Source organism: Protomyctophum bolini (genome assembly GCF_963924005.1).
Source record: "Protomyctophum bolini genome assembly, chromosome: 1".
Taxonomy (NCBI): Eukaryota; Metazoa; Chordata; class Actinopteri; order Myctophiformes; family Myctophidae; genus Protomyctophum; species Protomyctophum bolini.
In genome coordinates, this window is record NC_137862.1 from 32,076,458 (window position 1) to 32,098,466 (window position 22,009).

The 22,009-nt window shown below is 44.5% G+C and overlaps 1 protein-coding gene across 2 annotated transcripts in view; it reads left to right on the forward strand.

Moving 5' to 3' along the window:
- crtc3 (CREB regulated transcription coactivator 3) overlaps positions 1 to 21,412 on the forward strand; it is a 62,288-nt gene extending 40,876 nt beyond the window's left edge. For both annotated transcript variants that reach the window (XM_080761904.1, XM_080761903.1), the window contains 9 exons: positions 4,692 to 4,730; positions 5,540 to 5,625; positions 6,077 to 6,126; positions 6,725 to 6,945; positions 11,055 to 11,338; positions 11,696 to 11,944; positions 12,550 to 12,633; positions 13,676 to 13,886; positions 16,587 to 21,412. In XM_080761904.1, the coding sequence (XP_080618030.1) occupies positions 4,692 to 4,730; positions 5,540 to 5,625; positions 6,077 to 6,126; positions 6,725 to 6,945; positions 11,055 to 11,338; positions 11,696 to 11,944; positions 12,550 to 12,633; positions 13,676 to 13,886; positions 16,587 to 16,792 (1,430 nt within the window). In that variant the 3' untranslated portion in view covers positions 16,793 to 21,412. The remainder of the gene's footprint in view (positions 1 to 4,691; positions 4,731 to 5,539; positions 5,626 to 6,076; positions 6,127 to 6,724; positions 6,946 to 11,054; positions 11,339 to 11,695; positions 11,945 to 12,549; positions 12,634 to 13,675; positions 13,887 to 16,586) is intronic.
- The last annotated feature ends 597 nt before the right edge of the window (positions 21,413 to 22,009 follow it).

Below are 22,009 nucleotides of genomic sequence, written 5' to 3' on the forward strand. Positions count from 1 at the left end.
GTGGGCTAGATGATCGCCTTCAAAAGGACGAGGTCAGGTGTGTGTGTGTGTGTGTGTGTGTGTGTGCGCGCGTGCATGTGTGCGTGCGAGTGACCCTGTGGTGCAAGTGTTGGGAGGATCTATTTTCAGATGAAAGTAACAGGACCAGGTAGAGTTATTTGTGGTGTGACTGCAGTGCATGGGACTCAGCAGCCAGTGCAGGAAATGCATCCCAGAGAAGCCTCATATGAGGGGCAGTTGTTAACTCGTTGCCACCGGCTGTGGAAACGAGTGCTTCCAGATCAGAGGACAAACGGAAAAAACGTGATCAAAACCAAGACGTTTTATTATAGTATTTTAGATTTAAAAAAAAAAACTCTACTTTCTCTTCCAAGACATTTTTGGTGAAACAATCTATATTCAACTGCCAATAACTAAAGGGACTCTCCTCTTTCCTTTGAGATATTTGCTGAGACATCACAGAACAAAATATTCTGTGGTTTTTAAAAGATGAGAAAAAACGCTGTGGCCTGTTCTAGAGAAACTCCAGCACTTAATGAGTTAAAAGACCATAGTGGTGGTCTGACATGTTCAGCCCACTGACAATGACTCATGTTTACTTGACCTTACTGCTGATTGCTCCCAAAGCGGACCTTGTGTGCTGTTCTTTGGATACCATTCATCTCCGTATGCTATGAAAATCTACCTTCTTTTTCTGAAGGTTTTCTGAAAATGCATGTTTTCCCTGCAGGTGTTATTCACTGATTAGCCTTGCTAATGGGGAAGAAATATGACTAAAACCAAATGAAAATCTATTCAAAAGTCTGACGACACGAACATTTGCTGTCAAACTTAACACTGACTGGTCCGGCCTGCAGGGAATCAAACCAGGGACTCGACCCCAAGTGACAGAGACCACGTGGCACACTGCCATTCGGGTCAGTCCCAAACATGACATTTAAAAGTGGAACAGTACAGTACAGTTCGCACGGTGCTTCTATATTGTGTTCATATCTTGGAGATCATGGCATAGTTTATGGTGTTTGTGTTTCTCTCTCTCCGTCACTCATTAACAGAGAACACACTCCATCCATTTACCACCTTTCACACTGTCAGACGTATCGACTCGTCGGTGCTATATTTCACCTCCATAGAGTTTGCATTTCATACCATCGAAGACCTTCATGCACTTAAAACACAAGTTGAAATATACACACATGTCCTACTTGCCGTACGTACTTCAAGCGTCCTCATACTGGCATATACCCCCTACAGCCCCAAACAGATTCTGCATGAGATGGAGAGCCTGAACCGTGGGTACATTTTGCAGTGTGTGCGATCGTGTTGTCAACTTTATCACATCTCGGATCTGGCCAACCATGAGGTGGATCGGGGCGTTTCTCCTTCACTGGATTACTACCCTCTTTGTTTAGCCATCAAGTTTAAACAGGATATTGGCTAAAGCTCCGGGCAAAGTGAGTTTCAAATGCAAACAGAATCAATGCTTAGACGTCGCTTTTTCTGTAGTATAATGATAATTGTCTCACCTTAAATCAAACTGGAGTAGTAGGACTGACTGTGTGTCTGTGTGGGTATGAACCTGTGTGTGTGATGTTACAGAGTTAGTGTCGAAGTGTCCTTGAGCAAGACACTGAACCCCAAATGTGCTGGTTGGTGCCTTGCATGGTTTCCCCTGTCAATCTATGTAAAACGCCTTGGATAAAGGCGCTATATAAATGCACCATTTTACCTTTTTATTTTTACTGCCAAAATCACAAGAGTATGCTATGATATAACCTGCTCTCAATGAGGAGATTTATTTTAAAACCTTCTTGTAAATAGTGTCGACACAGATTTGGTTCAACATATTGTTTAAAACGCATCTTAAAACTTGTTTTTATTCCTTGGCTGTTAATTAATGTTGCCCTCTTCCTCTGTGCCTAGAGCAGAAGTGTACTGTATGTATGCCTGTAGAAGTAGCCTGGGAAGCATTCCTTTTCGGGTTTATGATCCGGTCGGGAGCGGATGGTAATTTACTTGGAACTAGTAAATTACTACTTGGAACGATGCAAGTTGGAAATACATCATAATTTTAGGGCCTACCCAATAAAATCCTTCATGCTGTTTAGTTTTGCTGATTTTTAAAATAAATGTGAGTGTACTTTCCAGAGACTATTTAGCGTCTGTATACCTTTGTTATCCCACTAGGAAATTATATTTTATTGGGTAGGCCCTAAATTATGATCGTGGGAAATTCTTTTGGGTAGTTCTTATTACGGTTGTGGTTTCCTGGGGACCACCTGGAACCACCTCAAGGACCACTGGTGGACACCAGACCACTGTTTTACTAACCTCGTGTCACCAGGCAGACCACTATAAAACCAATAAACCTGTCATCATGACATCAGACCCACGGCATCTCGCTGGCTTTAGCTCTTCTTCTGTTATTATTTTACTATTCTTTTAATTATTTCCCCCCTCCCCCCCCGTTTACTCTAAATATGAAGCGGTTGAGCCCAAAACCGATTTTTAACATTGGTCTGGTTCCGTCACCACCAGCTATGGGATCTTTGCAAGCCCCTCCATTTACCTCGGTTAAAAGCAGGATTTTCAAAGCCCCATAACTCTGTTTCAACGTTCGCTGTCCATGGTAATCCTGATTCATCCGATGTTCGGATGTCATTTGTGACTTTGTGTCGCATCGCTCCCGAGTCCCGACATGTAAACTCATTTCTGGTGAAAGGTAAACTGCGTGAGCTAATGCTAATGTTAGTCGACCCTTGCAACGATAGTCTGCAGTCTTGTACAGCGGAACTGAAAATGAGCCAAACAAGGAAATAAGGCTGGCACAGCTTAACTACACTTCTGCCGCCACCTAGTGGTAAAACACATATGTAGTTCCCAGATGTTGACCCCCCCCCCATAGACCTTAGCTTAGACTATGACCACCTAAAAATCCCTTCTAAATGAAGGCGGCGACATAAGCCTGAATGCAGATGAGGTGAAGCAGGACCATGTTGGCTCCTCCCCTTCTGACAGATGAGGTGAAGCAGGACCATGTTGGCTCCTCCCCTTCTGACAGATGAGGTGAAGCAGGACCATGTTGGCTCCTCCCCTTCTGACAGATGAGGTGAAGCAGGACCATGTTGGCTCCTCCCCTTCTGACAGATGAGGTGAAGCAGGACCATGTTGGCTCCTCCCCTTTTGACAGCCTCTGAGAGGCCTGAATGCAGATGAGGTGAAGCAGGACCATGTTGGCTCCTCCCCTTCTGACAGCCTCTGAGAGGCCTGAATGCAGATGAGGTGAAGCAGGACCATGTTGGCTGTCCTCCCCTTCTGACAGCCTCTGAGAGACAGATGAGGTGAAGCAGGACCATGTTGGCTCCTCCCCTTCTGACAGCCTCTGAGAGACAGATGAGGTGAAGCAGGACCATGTTGGCTCCTCCCCTTCTGACAGCCTCTGAGGCAGGACCATGTTGGCTCCTCTCCTTCTGACAGCCTCTGAGAGGCCTGAATGCAGATGAGGTGAAGCAGGACCATGTTGGCTCCTCCCCTTCTGACAGATGAGGTGAAGCAGGACCATGTTGGCTCCTCCCCTTCTGACAGCCTCTGAGAGACACATTCTCGAGCTTGATTTACATTTAGTTTTGTGCCGGTTTCACATCCTGGAAAAGACCAGATCTGAAATGCCGCACATTACAAGATTGTAGAGTGGCTATTCCAGCCTAGTTGTCATGTTTGTATATAATGTATGGTTTGGTGGTAAAATAAATTAATGTTGACTTGCACGGGCGAAGGTGCATGTCTGTGATTGGCTAGTTCTGTTACATCCCATATGGCTACTTATTAGTATAGATCCCATAAGCCAGAGGGACAGGACAGACTTTCACTCCACAGCATCAGGGGTTTATCCCATAGCCTGGAGGGAAGAAAAGTCTGTCGTATTTGTTGTATTCAAACCTACTGGTATGTCTGATACACTATGTACACACACACACACACACACACACACACACACACACGGGTGAATGCATGATCTCCCGGCAGAGATAATGCCACCCCCCCCAAAAAGCATATACAGGAACAGGAAATGTTACGGTTAAATAGCAGAGTTAGACCCGGAACAAAGAAGAAAGACAAAAGGGAGATGTTGGAGGAGTTCATATCTGGCATCCGGACCCTGCTATGTGGAAGAGAAGAAAGGGCTTCTTTGTGGCATGGGAAAACAATGGCCCTCTCTTTATTCCTACCCAGTCTGTGGTCACCCCTCCCCTACACACACACACACACACCACTCTATGGCTGTGATCCATGATAATGCCCAGATGTTGTGTTTATGAAACAGCACAGTATAATTGCAGTGTTTGTTTTTGCTGAAGGGACCGTTTCTGTTGAAAGGGCTGATTAATATGTCGGAGATGCTGGATAATTTCTAACAGCTGGTGAACCTTTAATATCCTCTAACTCACTGCTTCCCAAACAGTGGGTCGAGACCCATTTGGGGGTACATTTGTATGGGTTATATGACTTGAGTACTTATTATTTTCTCCCTACATTTAAAAATCCGATCTAGAAGCTCACAAGGCGGCGCGAAGCGTCGCGTTGTGCGCTTTTTGGGTCTCGACCTGAAAAACCACTGCTCTTAACTGTCCTCTGCTTTTGTCCTCTGTCTCTCTCTCTCTCTCTCTCTCTCTCCCTCTCTCTCTCTGCAGCCAGTGTGAACGAAGTAGAGGTGGATGGCGTAGGAGACAGTGAGTTGAACTTTTCCTTCGGTTACCAGTGATGTAAAGTAACTTACTACTGTATAAGTACATTTACTGAAGTACAATGTTACTTTGCTTGAGTCTTTCTATTTCCATTGTTTGATACTTAATACTTCTACATCCCAGATGGAAATATTGTATTTTTACTTCCTCCCATTTGGTTGCATTTGTACACTCTGAGTTACAAATGGATAAATTAACACTGAGTATTTTACTGTGTACATACACACGCGCGCACATACACGCACACGCATGTCCGAAAAACTACTAAGAAGAGCTTGGAGGCTTTAAGCCACCCGAATATCATCATCTTTACTCTGCTTTGTGACTGCTATGCTCTGTACGCTCATTTGTTAATGTTTCGAAACTGTTGTATTTATTCCTCATACTTCATTACGATAGGTCAATTACTCTGGAGTGATTGGTGCAGGCAGTAAGGAACTACGGCGGTGTTTCTGACACACACACAGACAGACATTGTTAGAATTATAGTATGATTATAGTCTGGTGTTTGGTTTATTGATATGTCTTGTTTGCTTTTTGTCTGTCTGTCTGTCTATTTATATATATATATATATAAATATATATTATAATGAAAAAAACATGACATAAATGTAATGCTATAAAGTAACAGTGTAGTTCAGGGGTGACCTGAGACGAGACATTTGGGAACTACTGCTGTACAGTAATTGGTCTCTGTATAATGTAGTATAATGTGATGTGTGTATCTTTCTGTGTTGCAGTTTTCTCCTTCCCCTCGCTGGCTAACTAAGTGTGTGTATCTTTCTGTGTTGCAGTTTTCTCCTTCCCCTCGCTATCTAATGAAGATAGTCTGATTGGTGTCAGTAAGCCACTGCCCAAGCAGCTGTGGGAGGCTAAGAAGGTAGGTTCCGCTTACTTCACTTCATTAAGCAGTTGTGTAGAGACATTAAACCACTTAGCCATATTAGACTCTCAGAGTACGACAAATGGAGAAAATATCATTAAAGTAAACATTAAAGAATAAATCAGATTTTTATATATATATTTTACTTTAATGACGTGCCCAAAATGGTGACCCACGTTGTTTCTAGGTTTGGGGTTATGTGAGATCATGTGCAGAGTAAATTATACGTCTAAATGTTTTCTTTTGGATTGACAAGGCATTATGGAGAGTGAACAGAACTAAAAATGGATCAGTGTGTTACCTGTACGACTCGATTTCAGCAGGATGATTGAATTTGTGAGGAACTTTTGTTTTGGGGGTTAAATGGGTTTAATAGGGTTAGTATTTTTGGAATACTTTTTTAGTCTGAAGTTATGTCAGTTCACTCGACGTTCATTTTCTTTTGCAGGTCCAATCCCTTGCCTCTCGACCTAAATCCTGTGAAGTGCCTGGTATCAAGTACGTTTGAAGAGAAAATGTCAGGCTCTACAGCACTGTTTCACAAAACAGGGTGTCACGCACCCATTTGTTGGTAGCGCACACATTTTTATGGGTCCCTTTTTTTTTAGGCATAAGTTATACCAAATTTTCTACTGCTTGTTCTCTTGATATAGAAAGTAAACATAAAGCCCTGTAGTGCAACTATAATTTTTTTGTAGAGAAAATCAACTGTAGATTTAGTGGACCAAAATCTTACGATATTTAATCGACTAAAACTAGACTAAAACATTTCAGATGACTAAAATGTGACAAACTAAATACAATGTTATTCAAAAGACCATGACTAAAACTAAATACAAATTTGCTGTAAAAAATGAACACTGATACCCGACCCCCCTGTCAGGTGATAATAAGCAGGCTGCTCACTCCTCATGCATTGAAGGAAGCATGAGCTCAGTTCGGGGCTTTCCCCAGGTTGGCAGAGGGAGAGTGGTGCCCAGGATTACAGCTTAGGCAATTGGCACCGGGTGAAAAAAAATGTGTTACAATACCGTGGGATAAAAAATATATAAATAAATACCTGTGATTGATTGCTATTGTCTCCTGTGCCCTGCAGCATATTCCCCTCCCCAGAGCAGAGCGCCGGGCTGTCTCACTACCAGGGCTCTCTGAACACGGGCGGCTCCCTGCCGGACCTCAGCAACCTGCACTTCCCCTCGCCGCTGTCCACGCCGCTGGACCCCGAGGACAACGGGGGCTACGCCAACCTCAGCGGGGGCAGCAGCACAGGGAACCTGCCGGCCGCCATGATGCACCTGGGCATCGGCAACTCTCAGGGTGAGACGTGTGTGTGTGTGTGTGTGTGATGTTGTTTAAATACATGTTTTGAATTTGTAGGAAAGTTATCTTTACAAGTACCATACTGGCGTTCTGTCCATGTAGCACTTCTAAACAATTAAAGGGCTAGTTCAGATGGTGGGAGTTCTGGTCTGGTTTTGGGGAATATGACGTAGCTCCAGGCATTTGGTGGGGGTCACTATGGGTTCCATCATTGATGTTGGGTCTCATATTGGTCTGGCACTCCTCGGTTTGTATTACCTTTCTTTCGCTCACCCCAGAGTTGTGGGTGGCCAATCATAGCCCACAATTAAAAGTGAGACTTTTTTGCTGTGACGTTGGAATCCGTTCCACTTGTCAAGTTCCAGACTAATATTTACACAGTGAAATAATCTAGCCAAAGTGGCCATGCCAGGCTAGTTTGTGTGTGTGTCAGGCATGCAAAAGTGTAGCTTTTCGGCGAAAATCGCCGTTTTTATCCCAAATATAGGACCTGTGTGATTCATGCAAATCCGTTAAAAAAATGTTTGGGGGGGGTGAGGGGGTCTGGGGGTGGGGGTGGAGCCCGAGCCCGCTGCCCGGAGAATTCTGACGAGACTGACGGACTAGTCTCGTGAGTCGATCACTAATGATTCTGAACGATATTTCTGCTTGCATCTGGGCGGCATGATGTGCGCTGCCGCTGGTCGCTCCGCTTGTGTGGACTCGGCGGGAGTTGGGACAGACTGTCTGTGACTCGCCAGTCAGTCCCATAGTTAAGCTGCTACTAGTTAGCATTAGCAACGTTAGCACCTTACGTTATACTGTCTGTGGTGTGGACACGCCGGCGTCAGTTTCTCTCGCTGTGTGTGTGTGTGTGTGTGTGTGTGTGTGTGTGTGTGTGTGTGCATGTGCATGCATGCGTGCGAGAAATAAACGCGCACATGTGTGTGTGTGTGCGTGCGTGCGTGTGAGTAAATAAATAAAACTCTTGATACATACAACTTGTAGTACTACACCCCCCCCCAGGGCTTATACTAAATGGATATATTAAAAAAGAAAACATGCAGCTACTGTTGAATAAGGAGAGGATGTTACTCTACATGTCTTAAATTGACTAAGGCTAAAATATTAAACTAAATATTGAAGTAAACATTTTATTTGTATTATAATTTATTATTTTGCCAGTGAATATAATTTCTATTTTACATGATGTGAAGAGTGTAACTGTAAGGGATTTTGAGATGGGAGTGCAAGTGCTGGACCTGTTTTTTTTTAAATCACACCCGTGTGAAGTGAGCGGCACTCTTATAATCATACATCATCCATTCATTGTCATTTTTGTGACAATGAATGTGTAGGACAAAAAGCCGAGATATGACAATTATTCTCCATTCATTGTCAATGGCATTTAGGACACAAATCTACTGAATATAGGAGGGGCTAGTGCTCCTCGAGGGGCTAGTGCTCCTGTTGGAGTAAATTAATTGTTCTATGACTATCGGGACATGAATGTTAACATCTTGATCAATAATGACTAGATTTGTACTGATTTAGTAAATAATCATCTGTCATTTTTGAGTGGTGCAGCCACTCAACCACACTATAGACAGCTACAGTATGTGTGTGTGGCTGTGTCCCTGGCTGTGTCATTGGGTCTGTTCCTGGCTGTGTCCCTGTGTCCTTGGGTCTGTCCCTGGCTGTGTCCCTGTGTCATTGGGTCTGTCCCTGGCTGTGTCCCTGTGTCATTGGGTCTGTCCCTGGGTGTGTCCCTGTGTCATTGGGTCTGTCCCTGGCTGTGTCCCTGTGTCATTGGGTCTGTCCCTGGCTGTGTCCCTGTGTCATTGGGTCTGTCCCTGGGTGTGTCCCTGTGTCATTGGGTCTGTCCCTGGCTGTGTCCCTGTGTCATTGGGTCTGTCCCTGGGTGTGTCCCTGTGTCATTGGGTCTGTTCCTGGCTGTGTCCCTGGCTGTGTCCCTGTGTCATTGGGTCTGTCCCTGGCTGTGTCCCTGTGTCATTGGGTCTGTCCCTGGGTGTGTCCCTGTGTCATTGGGTCTGTCCCTGGCTGTGTCCCTGTGTCATTGGGTCTGTCACTGGCTGTGTCATTGGGTCTGTCCCTGGCTGTGTCCCTGTGTCATTGGGTCTGTCCCTGTGTCATTGGGTCTGTCCCTGGCTGTGTCCCTGTGTCATTGGGTCTGTCCCTGGCTGTGTCCCTGACTCCCTGTGTCATTGGGTCTGTCCCTGGCTGTGTCCCTGTGTCATTGGGTCTGTCCCTGGCTGTGTCCCTGTGTCCCTGGCTGTGTTCGAGCACGAACATAGCGTTATAGCATTTGTTCACCACCAAGTGTCACTGTTGCACAGCCTAACACACAGACACACAGGCCGGGGAGGAGGGCTAGTACAGTACAGGAAGTAATTCATTTGAACATCTTTCTACATACTGAGAGTAATAGATTTGTGCTGATGACTCTTAAGTGCAGTATATACTGTCCCCCACGACCCCCCCCCCCCCCCCCCCAAAAAAAGTGGGTTTTGTACCGATAAACGCTCAAAAGATTTGCGCCGCGGCACAGTGTCGGCCCCGCACACTGTCACCTTTTTCACCTTGGGCCTGTTTGCATGCCTGGTGTGTGTGTGTGTGTGTGTGTGTGTGTGTGTGAGACTGTGTGTGTGTTCTATCATGTTGGGTCTGTTTCCTTCTGTGTGTGTGTGTGTGTGTGTGTGTGTGTAGCAGAGTGCTGGCCGTGTGGTCCTTATTGGGTCTGTTCTCTCTCTCTCTCTCTGTGTGAGTGCTGGCGGTGTGGTCCTTGTTCTATCATGTTGGGTGTGTTCCCATCATGGCCCTCCTCTCTGCCAGCCAGTAGCACATTAGTCTCTCTGTCTCTCTCCGAACAGACTCACTCTGAACGCTCCCGCCTAATCTGATCACATCCTCCTCTAAACCCCTCTTAGCCTTCCCTCCTCTCTGTGTGTGTGTGTGTGTGTGTGTGTGTGTGTGTGTGTGTGTGTGTGTGTGTGTGTGTGTGTGTGTGTGTGTGTGTGTGTGTGTGTGTGTGTGTGTGTGTGTGTGTGTGTGTGTGTGTGTGTGTGTGTGTGTGTGTGTGTGTGTGTGTGTGTGTGTGTGTGTGTGTGTGTGTGTGTGTGTGTGTGTGTGTGTGTGGACTACCATGTTGAAAACAGTACAACTTGACTGAGCTCCAAACTGCCACACATGAACCTTGACCTCTTCTGTTTGGCTCGCTCCAAACAGCTCTTTTATTTTTCTCTGTTTTCCCCTCTGTTCTCTCTCTCTCTCTCTCTCTCTCTCTCTCTCTCTCTCTCTCACTCTCTCTCTCTCTCTCACTCTCACACTCACTCACTCACTCACTCACTCACACACAATAAAGTCCAGTGTTTTTTGGGGGCGGGGATTGGCACATAATGCTGGAAAACCTAGTACACTGCGCTCCATCATAACTTCCATGCATTCCCTTTTAGTCTCTAAAGACTCATATCTGCCCTGGATTCTCAGTTTTCTTCTTTTCCTTATTAGTCGTGTGTGTGTGTGTGTGTGTGTGTGTGTGTGTGTGTGTGTGTGTGAGGGGGGGTCAGTACATGTACTCATGTCTGTGTTCATTTTGTTGACTAAAACTATGCCGACTACCTTTTTTCACTGAGAAAAACTAAGCTATGGTGACTAAAACTATAAATAAATGTGTCAACAAATAAATACTAGACTAAAATATGAAGGAGCGACTAATGGAGAAGAGATCCAGTAGAACCAAAAGACAAGTCATTTTATGGTTGGTTTGTGCTCTGGTGTTGTGATCTGAAAATTGCAGATCTACAAGCCTTGGGAGGTTGTAGATCGGCTATTTTCAGCATGCAACCAAGTTTAAAATCAGCCATTACGACGCCATCAAGGCCTGCCAAAATACATTTTAGTCGACAAAAACAACTGTAGATTTAGTCAACTAAAATCTCACGATATTTAGTCGACTAAAACTAGTCGATAACTAAAACCTTTCAGATGACTGTCTAAAATACGACTAAAACTAAACGACATTGAATTCAAAAGACTATGACTAACTAAACTAAATGAAAATGTGCCGTCAAAATCAACACGTGTCTTGTCTCTCCCCACGCACACAGGCTTGTCGTCATCTCTGAGCAACCCCTCCATCCAGGCCTCCCTCACCAACTCTCAGCTGCACTCGTCCCTCAGCAACCCCTCCATCCATTCCTCCCTGCGTCTGTCCTCGCTGTCCAGCGGCGGCCCGCCACCGGGGGCAGGCATGAGCAGCTCGCCGCGGCGGCGCCCCGCTCCCATCAGCCCCCTCACCCTGTCGCCTGGCGTGGAGCAGCGCAGCGGCCGCGGCCTGGTCAAGCAGCTGTCGCCCACCACCATGTCCCCTGCGCTCTCGCCCATCACACAGGTACAGACAGTATACTATATGTAGTGGAAAAAGTACTCAAATGTTCTGCAATACTGCAATGTAGAAATACTCTGAGTGAAAGTACAAAAGTATTGGTATCAAAATGTAACAAAAGTAGAAAGTACTCATTATGCATTATTTCACAAGTTTTAAAATGTATAAAATGCTTAATCGTTTGAAAATAGCTCTACAAATACTTGATTCTTGAATAGCAATGCTAGAGTTGAAATAGCAAAGGGTTCGCTTAGCGAAGGGTCCATTATGATAGGAAACCGCATAGACTCCAGGGTCAAGGAAGGAATAGTGCTTCCGCTCCACCCCCTAGTGACTCCCCCTGCTTGTACTGTCCTGTTTTAGGGCGTTGCCTTGGATACCAACAGCATGCCAATGGAGCCACCTCCCCCTTATCCGCTGTATCAGCAGTCCCAGCATGCCGTGGGCCAGGGGCAGCAGCGGCAGCAACAACAACACCAGCAACACCAGCAGCAACATCAACAACATCAACAACAACATCAACAGCAGCAACAACAACATCATCATCAACAACATCAACAACAACCTGTTTCCCCTCTGCACAACATTGCACTTGACTTTACTGGCAGCCCCGTAAGTGTCCATGTCAAAGTCTATTAACTAATAAATCCCAATACTTGAATGTCTGCCAGATATTCATTTGCTTTTGTGGTGAGGAGAGAGGAGACTCTCCCAACCCACTTGGAGCAAGGATCAGTGAGGATACATCAAGTGTGTCTTTCATGTATCCTTTGCAGATGTTTTTGTCCGAATGTGTGATTTATATCCTGAGGAAGAGCTAGTATGCACGAAACGTCATCTTGGTGCCAATTCAATAAATCACTGGAGGAGCTCGATGCAGTTATTATTTTTTATTATTATTTTATTATTATTATTATTATTATGGTTGAGTGGTTCTGTCCAGCATTTGGTATTTTCTAACTTGTTTACTTTTTGTTTTCAGCAGTCAAACAATGTTGTTATCAGTCAATGCTACACATTGTGTTGGGTTGCAACAAGCATGGGTTGTAATTTCTCAAATGTTAGCTAGCTTTACACGGTACACCATTTCCAGTGGTGTAGTCTACCATTATAGACTATATACGTAGTATGCCGAGGTTTTTGGTAAATACGTATAACGTCTGCTAATCTTTTCATCGATTGATCTCACGTGTTCTTTTTTCTTGTGCCTCTGACAGCACAACAACATGGCGGGATTCTTCAGTGATCCCTTCATGGAGTCTCAGTTCTCCAGCCGCCAGGGGAAAACCCTGCCTTATCAGGTACAGCCCTACACTACTAACCCTGCTTTATCAGGTACAGCCCTACACTACTAACCCTGCCTTATCAGGTACAGCCCTACACTACTAACCCTGCCTTATCAGGTACAGCCCTACACTACTAACCCTGCTTTATCAGGTACAGCCCTACACTACTAACCCTGCTTTATCAGGTACAGCCCTACACTACTAACCCTGCCTTATCAGGTACAGCCCTACACTACTAACCCTGCCTTATCAGGTACAGCCCTACACTACTAACCCTGCTTTATCAGGTACAGCCCTACACTACTAACCCTGCTTTATCAGGTACAGCCCTACACTACTAACCCTGCCTTATCAGGTACAGCCCTACACTACTAACCCTGCCTTATCAGGTACAGCCCTACACTACTAACCCTGCTTTATCAGGTACAGCCCTACACTACTAACCCTGCCTTATCAGGTACAGCCCTACACTACTAACCCTGACTTATCAGGTACAGCCCTACACTACTAACCCTGCGCCCATCGCAGTCCTGTCGCCTAGTACTTCATACTTCCTGTTGTTGTCGATCCCATCGGAGGTGTTTTGGCTACATCTAGCTACTTTAAGCTACCGTACTTCCAAAATGGCGTGGAGCAACCTTGAAATAGGCCCTGAAGCAACAAATCGCTGGGCGACGGGGGCGTCCTGATTTAATGGTTACAAATACCCCCGGGCGTTCGGGTGTTAATGGCCGCTCCAATGCATTTCCAGTGGAAGCTCAATGGTTTGACCAAACATTTGTTTGATGGGGGGAGGGGGGCAGAACACATCCATCAAAGCTGTGTTCAGACACAAGACAGGTGTCGACCACGCCCCGCTCCCCTCTACCCCACCCCCTCCTGGTGCTGCGGCCATCTCTTATATCCTAAACACATTGTAAACAATGGGGAGCGACGCGGGTCCGAGAAAGGCCCTTAGATGCTTATCCAACGTTAGTGCAAGATATTCACCACATACAGTGTCACATGCACACCACATACTCAACCTCTCTCTCTCTCTCTCTCTCTCTCTCTCTAGTTGGACCAATTCAACCTGTTGGAGAATGCGATGTGCTCCACGGCAGGCGGTTCTTTCTTCGACTCGTCGTCGCCTTCCTCTCTCTACTATTCCCAGGCTGCCCTCGCGGGGCTGGCTGGTAGCCATGGCAACCTGCAGGATCCCCTACAGATGAGGTCCCACATGATGTTCTCCAACTGCAGCGGAGGAGTTCCCAACATCATCCTGACCGGTGGGTGTGACACTAGTCAATACAATATCATCCTGACCGCTGGGTGTGACACTAGTCAATACAACATCATCCTGACCGCTGGGTGTGACACTAGTCAATACAACATCATCAATTTACAATTTACAATTTAGGCATTTAGCAGACGCTCTTAATCCAGAGAGACTTACATTAAGCAAGAACAAAAAGCATGGGAATACATCACATAAAGACATTTATCATGAAACATGCGTAGCTAAGAAAGTAACAGTGGAATATCTATAATGAAACTATACATATAAGCTATACATCTATACTACTATGCTACACATATGTACTATGACGTGCTATGACTACATACAATGCACTTATGCTGTCTACATAACATGCTATAAGTCTGTATCAAATGCTATCTAAGTCTACAGAATTGCTATCTAAGTCTGTATCAAATGTCTGTATCAAATGCTATCTAAGTCTACAGAATTGCTATCTAAGGGGGTGGGGTAAGTGCTATGGGCCATGATGGAGTCTGAAAAGGTGGGTTTTCAGACTACGGCGGAAGATTGGGAGTGATGCTGCAGTTCTGACTGCAATGGGAAGTGCATTCCACAGTTTTGGAGCCAGAAGGGAGAAGAGTTTGGGACGTGTGGAGCGTTGTCCCGGCGTTTTTAGTGAGGGTACTTCCAGCTTCCCTGCGTTGGCTGATCTGAGTGAGCGGGAGGGTTTGTAGGGTTCGATCATACTTGCAAGATATGGGGGAGCCATACCTTTGGTTGCTTTGAATGCCAGCATCAGAGTTTTGTATTCTGTGCGGGCAGCGACCGGGAGCCAGTGGAGGGAGCGGAGCAGGGGGGAGACATGTGAGAATTTTGGCTGGTTGAAGACCAAGCGAGCTGCAGCATTTTGGATCAGCTGGAGAGGCTTAAGTGCACATGCTGGTAGGCCAGTAAGGAGGGAGTTACAATAGTCAAGTTTTGACAAGACTGTTGTCTGGATTAGGAGCTGGGCTGATTCCTGGGTGAGGAACGGTCTAATTCGTCGTATGTTATAGAGTGTGAACCTACAGGATCGAGTGACAGCTGTGATGTGAGTTTTGAACGAGAGCTGACTGTCCAGGACAACACCAAGATTCCTGGCTGTTGGGACAGACGTTACCAGGGCGTTGTCTATGGAGATAGTTAGCTCCCGCATAGGGCAGGACTTAGCTGGGAAGAAGAGAAGCTCAGTCTTGTCTGGGTTCAGTTTGAGGTGGTTGGAGGACATCCACTGTGAGATGTCAGCCAGGCATGCGGTGATGCGCTCTTCCACCTGAGTGGCAGAGGGGGGGAAGGATAGAAACAGTTGTGTGTCATCGGCGTAGCAGTGATAGGATATATTGTGAGCAGAGATGATAGTGCCAAGAGATTTAGTGTACAGTGAGAAAAGGAGGGGACCAAGAACCGATCCCTGTGGGACCCCAGTTTGGAGGGTTCGGGGGGATGATAACAGACCTTTCCAGGAAACCTGGTAGGTCCGGTCGGTGAGGTAGGAAGAGAACCACTTTAGTGCCGTTCCACCGATGCCTAGATCCGCTAGGGTGTCTAGGAGCAGCTGGTGGTTCACTGTGTCAAATGCTGCCGATAGGTCTAGTCACACCCAGCTGTCATCCTGACAGCTGGGTGTGACACTAGTCAATACAACATCATCCTGACCGCTGGGTGTGACACTAGTCAATACAACATCATCCTGACCGGTGGGTGTGACACTAGTCAATACAACATCATCCTGACCGCTGGGTGTGACACTAGTCAATACAACATCATCCTGACAGCTGGGTGTGACACTAGTCAATACAACATCATCCTGACCGCTGGGTGTGACACTAGTCAATACAACATCATCCTGACCGCTGGGTGTGACACTAGTCAATACAACATCATCCTGACCGCTGGGTGTGACACTAGTCAATACAACATCATCCTGACCAGTGGGTGTGACACTAGTCAATACAACATCATCCTGACCAGTGGGTGTGACACTAGTCAATACAACATCATCCTGACCGCTGGGTGTGACACTAGTCAATACAACACCATCCTGACCAGTGGGTGTGACACTAGTCAAGTACACTTTATTTATTATAGAAAAGCGGAAAGTCGCTGACAGACGAAGCTAAACATGGAGGCATAAACAGTGGTGTATGAAGTACTTGAAAACCATACTTGAATAAACGTACAGATATCTTACTTATACTTATATCTGCATTCTAAACTCCAGTAAAGGTTAAAGGTCATGAGACATTATAGCTCACATGAACATGCATTTCATGGTACAAAGAAACAAAAACAGATTCAGGTATAGGTATATCTCACTACGTTCAGAATAATGTAGCTTTCCATTAGTTGTTTACGCCTTGCAGCCGGGTAGCTTAACAAAAACTACATGGCTACATTTCAGTGGCATGTCAACATAAAAGAGCACTACAGATGAGTTTTGAGTGCATTTCATCCATTACGCCATCCATTAGCTTTTCACAATGTTTGCCTCTATCTTATATTATTTGACTGCTTGACCAGTTTTATAGTATAGCTTTTTGATTACTGTTGATGCAGGGGGTCTTAAAGGTTGATAAACTGTCACTTCACTGTGGGGAGTCGGGCCCGACCCTCAGGTTGAGAACCACTGCATTAAATGACTGGCACAGAAATGATTCCCCTCTCCTGTCTGTCTGTCTCATCTGTACAGACGACTCTAACCCCAGTCTGTCAAAGGACATCAGCGCTGCCCTCTCCGCCGTTCCAGAGTGTTTTGACTCGGACGGCTGCTTCCCGCTGGAGGACGAGCTGCGCATCGAGCCGCTCAGCCTTGACGGGCTGAACATGCTCAGTGATCCAGACATGGTACTGCCAGACCCGTCTGTGGAGGACACATTCCGCAGCGACAGACTCTAATCCAAACAACAACGTGTGTGTGCCCATACAGAGACTCTCACACTGTAAACACCAGGGATTGTCGGCTTTCTACTTCACACACAGACACGCGCACACACGGTGAGCTGCAGTACATGTGTGTATTGTAGTGTACAAATCTTAATTATGCATGCAGACTTGGGGCCGCTGTGCATGCATCCACTGCCAGGATTTGGTAAATGTGATAAATGTGGTAAAAGTAGTGTGTGTGTGTGTGTGTGTGTGTGTGTGTGTGTGTGCGCGCGCACGCACACACGCCACACAGACACACACACACGGATGCATACAAAAACACACCCTTTGTCAGAGTAACAGATTTGTGAACAAATGCTGTTTACAAATGCTTTGTTTTAAAATGGCTCTCGCGTGTGTTTACTCGTATTTGTGAAGTTATCTCTCTCTTCACCACTCATTCATCATGAGCACTGCCGGCTTGTTTCGTTCAGCCTACATGTCCCAGAGTGTGACCAACAGACACCCAGAGCACAGCCTACATGTCCCAGAGTCCTTGTGTGTGACCAACAGACACCCAGACCACAGTCCCTCAGCTGTCCTGGAAGTCCAGTGGTGGAAGTTACTTTCCACCACCGGTTAAAAAAAATATATATATATTTATATCCAACCCGACCCCACTGTCTCAGACGGCAAGTGCAAGCAGAGTAATCCACAATCCAGCAGCCCCCCCCCCCCCCCCCCCCCCCTCACATCATCATACTCAGCCTGCCGACGCCATGGTTACGCTGTCGCCACAGCGACACACCACCACATGGACCCTGTCACTGTGCTGAATATCACACCAGAGATATTCACCACATGGACCCTGTCACTGTGCTGAATATCACACCAGAGATATTCACCACATGGACCCTGTCACTGTGCTGAATATCACACCAGAGATATTCACCACATGGACCCTGTCACTGTGCTGAATATCACACCAGAGATATTCACCACATGGACCCTGTCACTGTGCTGAATATCACACCAGAGATATTTAGCACTCAATGTTTAATTGCGTACAGCTCGCCCACTGCCTGCATTCATAAATGACCAGAAACCCAGAACACAAGCATTCTAGAATGTAGATAGTTGTGCTGCAGTGGATATAGTGACATGTATGGTGCTATAGGGCTCATGTCTCGCAGCCCTCTGCCCTCCGTTGGGATAGTCCAGTTATATAACGGTCACGTCATGCCATACCGTACCGTGTGTAATCGCAGTCTCTTGAAAAAACATGAGTAGAAAGAAAGACTTAAAAGGATCTTATCTTTTATGTGCAGAGCATTACTTTTTCAATGCACTTTGCATGTTCAATACCAGAATGTTTTTTCTTTATTATTATATTACAAGAACAACCACACTTTTTTGCCACAGCTCTACGTATATAAGCCTCAACAATTACAGTCTGACAAGAATGTATTTTCAACCTCCCAGGAAAAGGGCAAACTGTTTACAAAGATGATATTTTTTAATAAGTCAATTCAGTAATACTCAAACGAGTATGCAATTTTTACCAAATTTCTGATGAATTGTATAATTCTATAAGATGTGTGAAATGGGATCCTATATATTTTTTGCTTGCATCAGTCTCAATGGATAAAGCGAACTGACTCCAGATCAGTGTGATTTCTTCCTGGCCAATAAGAGCCATGGCATGTGCAGCGAGGCTCTCCGACTGCACTGGGACAATGGAAAACATGGAGGAAAAAAGGAACCTTTTTTTAAGCTCTGTTTTTAAAAACTTCTATGTATGTATTATTCATTACATAAGAAATGTTTATTTTTCTTGTTATTTTTTACTGACACGTAATACCGCTTGTACTTTTTATTTTAAATCGTGCGTGTTTCAAATGCTACTGTCAATTGATTTTTTTTTTAAATGTCTGTAATTGATCCCCCCCTTACTGTCAAAGTAAAAAAGAGATTAAGTTGGAGAGCCCACTGTAACACTGTGGCCATAGGATTTGTGTAACTTTGCATTTAACACGCTTTATTTTATTTATTGTTTGACTGGCTCACTATTCTGTAAAGTAGACGACGAGTAATATTTTTTACACCTGCGTATTCTGATGATAATGGATGTATTTGTACAACAGATAACCCAAAGATAAAGTTTTAAAGCTGAAATGCTGTGGTAATTTACTACGAAGCCAAAAGATGCTTTGTTACATGAAGAATTGTTTTAATATACATATAAAAAGGTACACACACATTTTCAAGCCACAGGTGGCGTGTTATGTTACAAAGTGTGGGACGAGTAAATCTGCTCTTGTATCATCTGGGCCAACAATAGCAATGTGGGTTTTTTTCTTTTCTTTTTTGTTTTGGAGCCTGGTAATTACATTACAAAGTTAATTGTAATTGCCAGACACTTTGGTATTTACCGCCCTCTGGTGGCTGTAATACAAAACCAGTCAAGTAAAATGTAATGACACAAAACTCAAATGTTTTTAATTTGCTCGGGGTAAGTGTAAAAGTTTAAACGATCTCTTGCCTATGCACCTTACAGCTTCTCATTTATATGAATTGGTGGAATATGTGACCTGTTGAACAGGGTCATACTGTACATTATGCAATGTAATCCTTTTTATATATGAATTTAATAGTAGTTTTCCTCAGGAGACTTGTGGTGCGTGTGTGGACTGTGGAATAACGACTGAAAGAAATATTAATGGCACTAATAGTTTCCACAGTGTCTACTAGTGTTGTAGGACTCGAGTGCACATTTTCATTTAATCTGTCTCGTCTCGGTCTTGCATGTAATTTGACTCGGACCAAGGGACTCGGCAATCTTCCCCCACCGAGTCCACTCGAGTCACTACAATGCAATGAAATCAACGCTTATAGAGTGCAGCTGACGCGCCTGCTTGCTTTCGCAGTGTTTTCTGTATCTATCAAATGAGAAAACAAATCTGGCCTCTGTCTCGCCTTCCGTTGGTCTCGACTCTGACTCTACCACCGCCCACTCAGTCTTGAGTGGGATGTGATGTCCAGAACATTCGATTTTGTCTTCTCTAAAAAATATTTTTTTCCCCTCTATCTCTCTCTCTCTCTCTCTCATTAGCAGGCAACAGTGCAGCACTATCCCTCTCTCTGTTTCTGGCACAACAGCGCCCCTACTGGTACTCATAGTCATATACTGGTGCTCATTAACCAACACAGGTGAACGAACACGGACATTGCTGTTCCTTGGAGTGGTTGCACCACTCAAAAAGAAAAATGTTAATGGGTGGCAGTGCTGCATGGCGTTTTCAGTTGTACTACGGGAAGGTGATGTAACTGCTGTTCGACAGGGATTAGATGGGGAGGGGGGTCGCAGGTGTCATTTTGGGTGCCATGGAATGGCAATCACCACCTTGAATTTCAGTTCTTTGGTGGACATTTTGTACACTTGAAATGTTTTCTTTTTTTTTTACAGATTCATCTGGTTGTAGATCAGAGTATATCTCAATCATCTCCATCCGACATGCAAAATGACGCCTCTGGGGAGGGAGGGGGTCCTTGATGGTGTTCTCTTCTCTAACTGGGTTTATAACTCGTCAGGGTCGTCTGCAAGTACTCAGATCTGCTTTGTGTCTTTTTACACGAAAGTGACAATTCTCTGGAAACAGGTATGACTGTTGACAGGGGTGAGTGTGTCATTTTGTTCAACCCATTAAGAACCGAGGCAGATCCTAAAACGTAATGTTAATCCTAACTATTTCTATGGCGGTGGTTCTCAAACGTTTTCATGTCAAAGACCCACAAAATGTATTTGCCCCCCGCCCCCCTCATCTCATTTTTGTTCCAGGGCCCCCCAGAAGCAAAGATTGGATTTTAAAAAAAAAAAGATCGCTTTAAAAATGTATAAAGATTTGCACACATTTGCAAGATGTTTCAAAAATACCAGATCTGCAAGCTCATCATAGCACTATGAACTTGTAGATCTGCTATTTTTGAATAGCCAAAGTAAAAAGAATGGTTTAAAGTGGTTAAAATCTAAAATGACACGGATGCTTTCCCGGTCTTAATGGGTTAAGCGAGGTGTAATCACATGACATGCTCGTCTGTTGGACCCACCTTGTGCGAGGGTGCATCCTGATTCTTCCCCAGCTGAAAAAGCCTGTCTTCTACTGCCTTAAGCTTAATTAATACTTTGTTGTACAAACGGTGTCACTTGCTTAAAAATCAACGATTTACATTGGTTTTGACTTGTAAATTGGTCATTTTCGGCAGGAGACACACACGTCACACAGTCAACCGACGAAGTATATTAGGCTTTATACTTCTCTGTACATATTTTCACAGCCCACTGTAAACGTTATGCTAATAATGTAACTGTGACCTTCCTTTGATCTGTTCTGTAGCTTTATATTTGGCATTATACTGTACCTAATGGTTGTTTTCAGTCAGTGTCTTTTGTTTTGTTGTCATTTGAAGGATTTCAGAGGAGGGGGGGATCTTTTTTCGTTTGCCGTCTTACTTTTTTTTAGTTACCTATAAAAATGTACAGTTCTATTTAAATGTTTTTGTGTCCATTTAGTGTTACTACTTTTTTGTAATTTGTCATTTGAGATATTTTCTTTTTCTTTTTTTCAGATATTAAATTTGACTATACTGCAAGGCTTTTTGTTTTGTTTGTGATGTATGTTAATAGTGGTTAACCTTTTTGATTTAATATAAACAATAAATCCCTAAACTATGTAACAAAGTGATAACTTGGTTCTCATTGCAGATGGTTACTAATATCCTCTGGTGTTAAAGGTGTGCTACCTGTTGTGGCCAGCAGATGGAAGCAATGTGGTGCAAATCTCTGGTGTCTGTCTTCTACCAATAGGTGGGTTCCCCAAACAGAACAGATACTCTTAACTTTGTGGTGGGTCTCACATGGGTGTTTTCTAATGAGTAATGCCATTTTTTAGAGCATCATCCTACATTATGCTCTTGATCAGAAGGAGATAACATTGAAGTTTGCTTTGAACTGTTCCCCTCATAAGGTTGTAGATGCTGAAATGGTTAGGGTTACATCCAGGATGCCACAAGTGGCCCTCTCATGTTGAGCATGATGTCAGGGTAGTCTTCAGATTTCTTGGTAATATACACATTTTCTACTTTAATATTACTGAAGTAAAGATTTCAATTCAAATGAGCTTTATTGGTATAGTACGTAGAACATAGTACGTTTACATTGACAAAGCAAGCGTCAAAATATAATAAAAA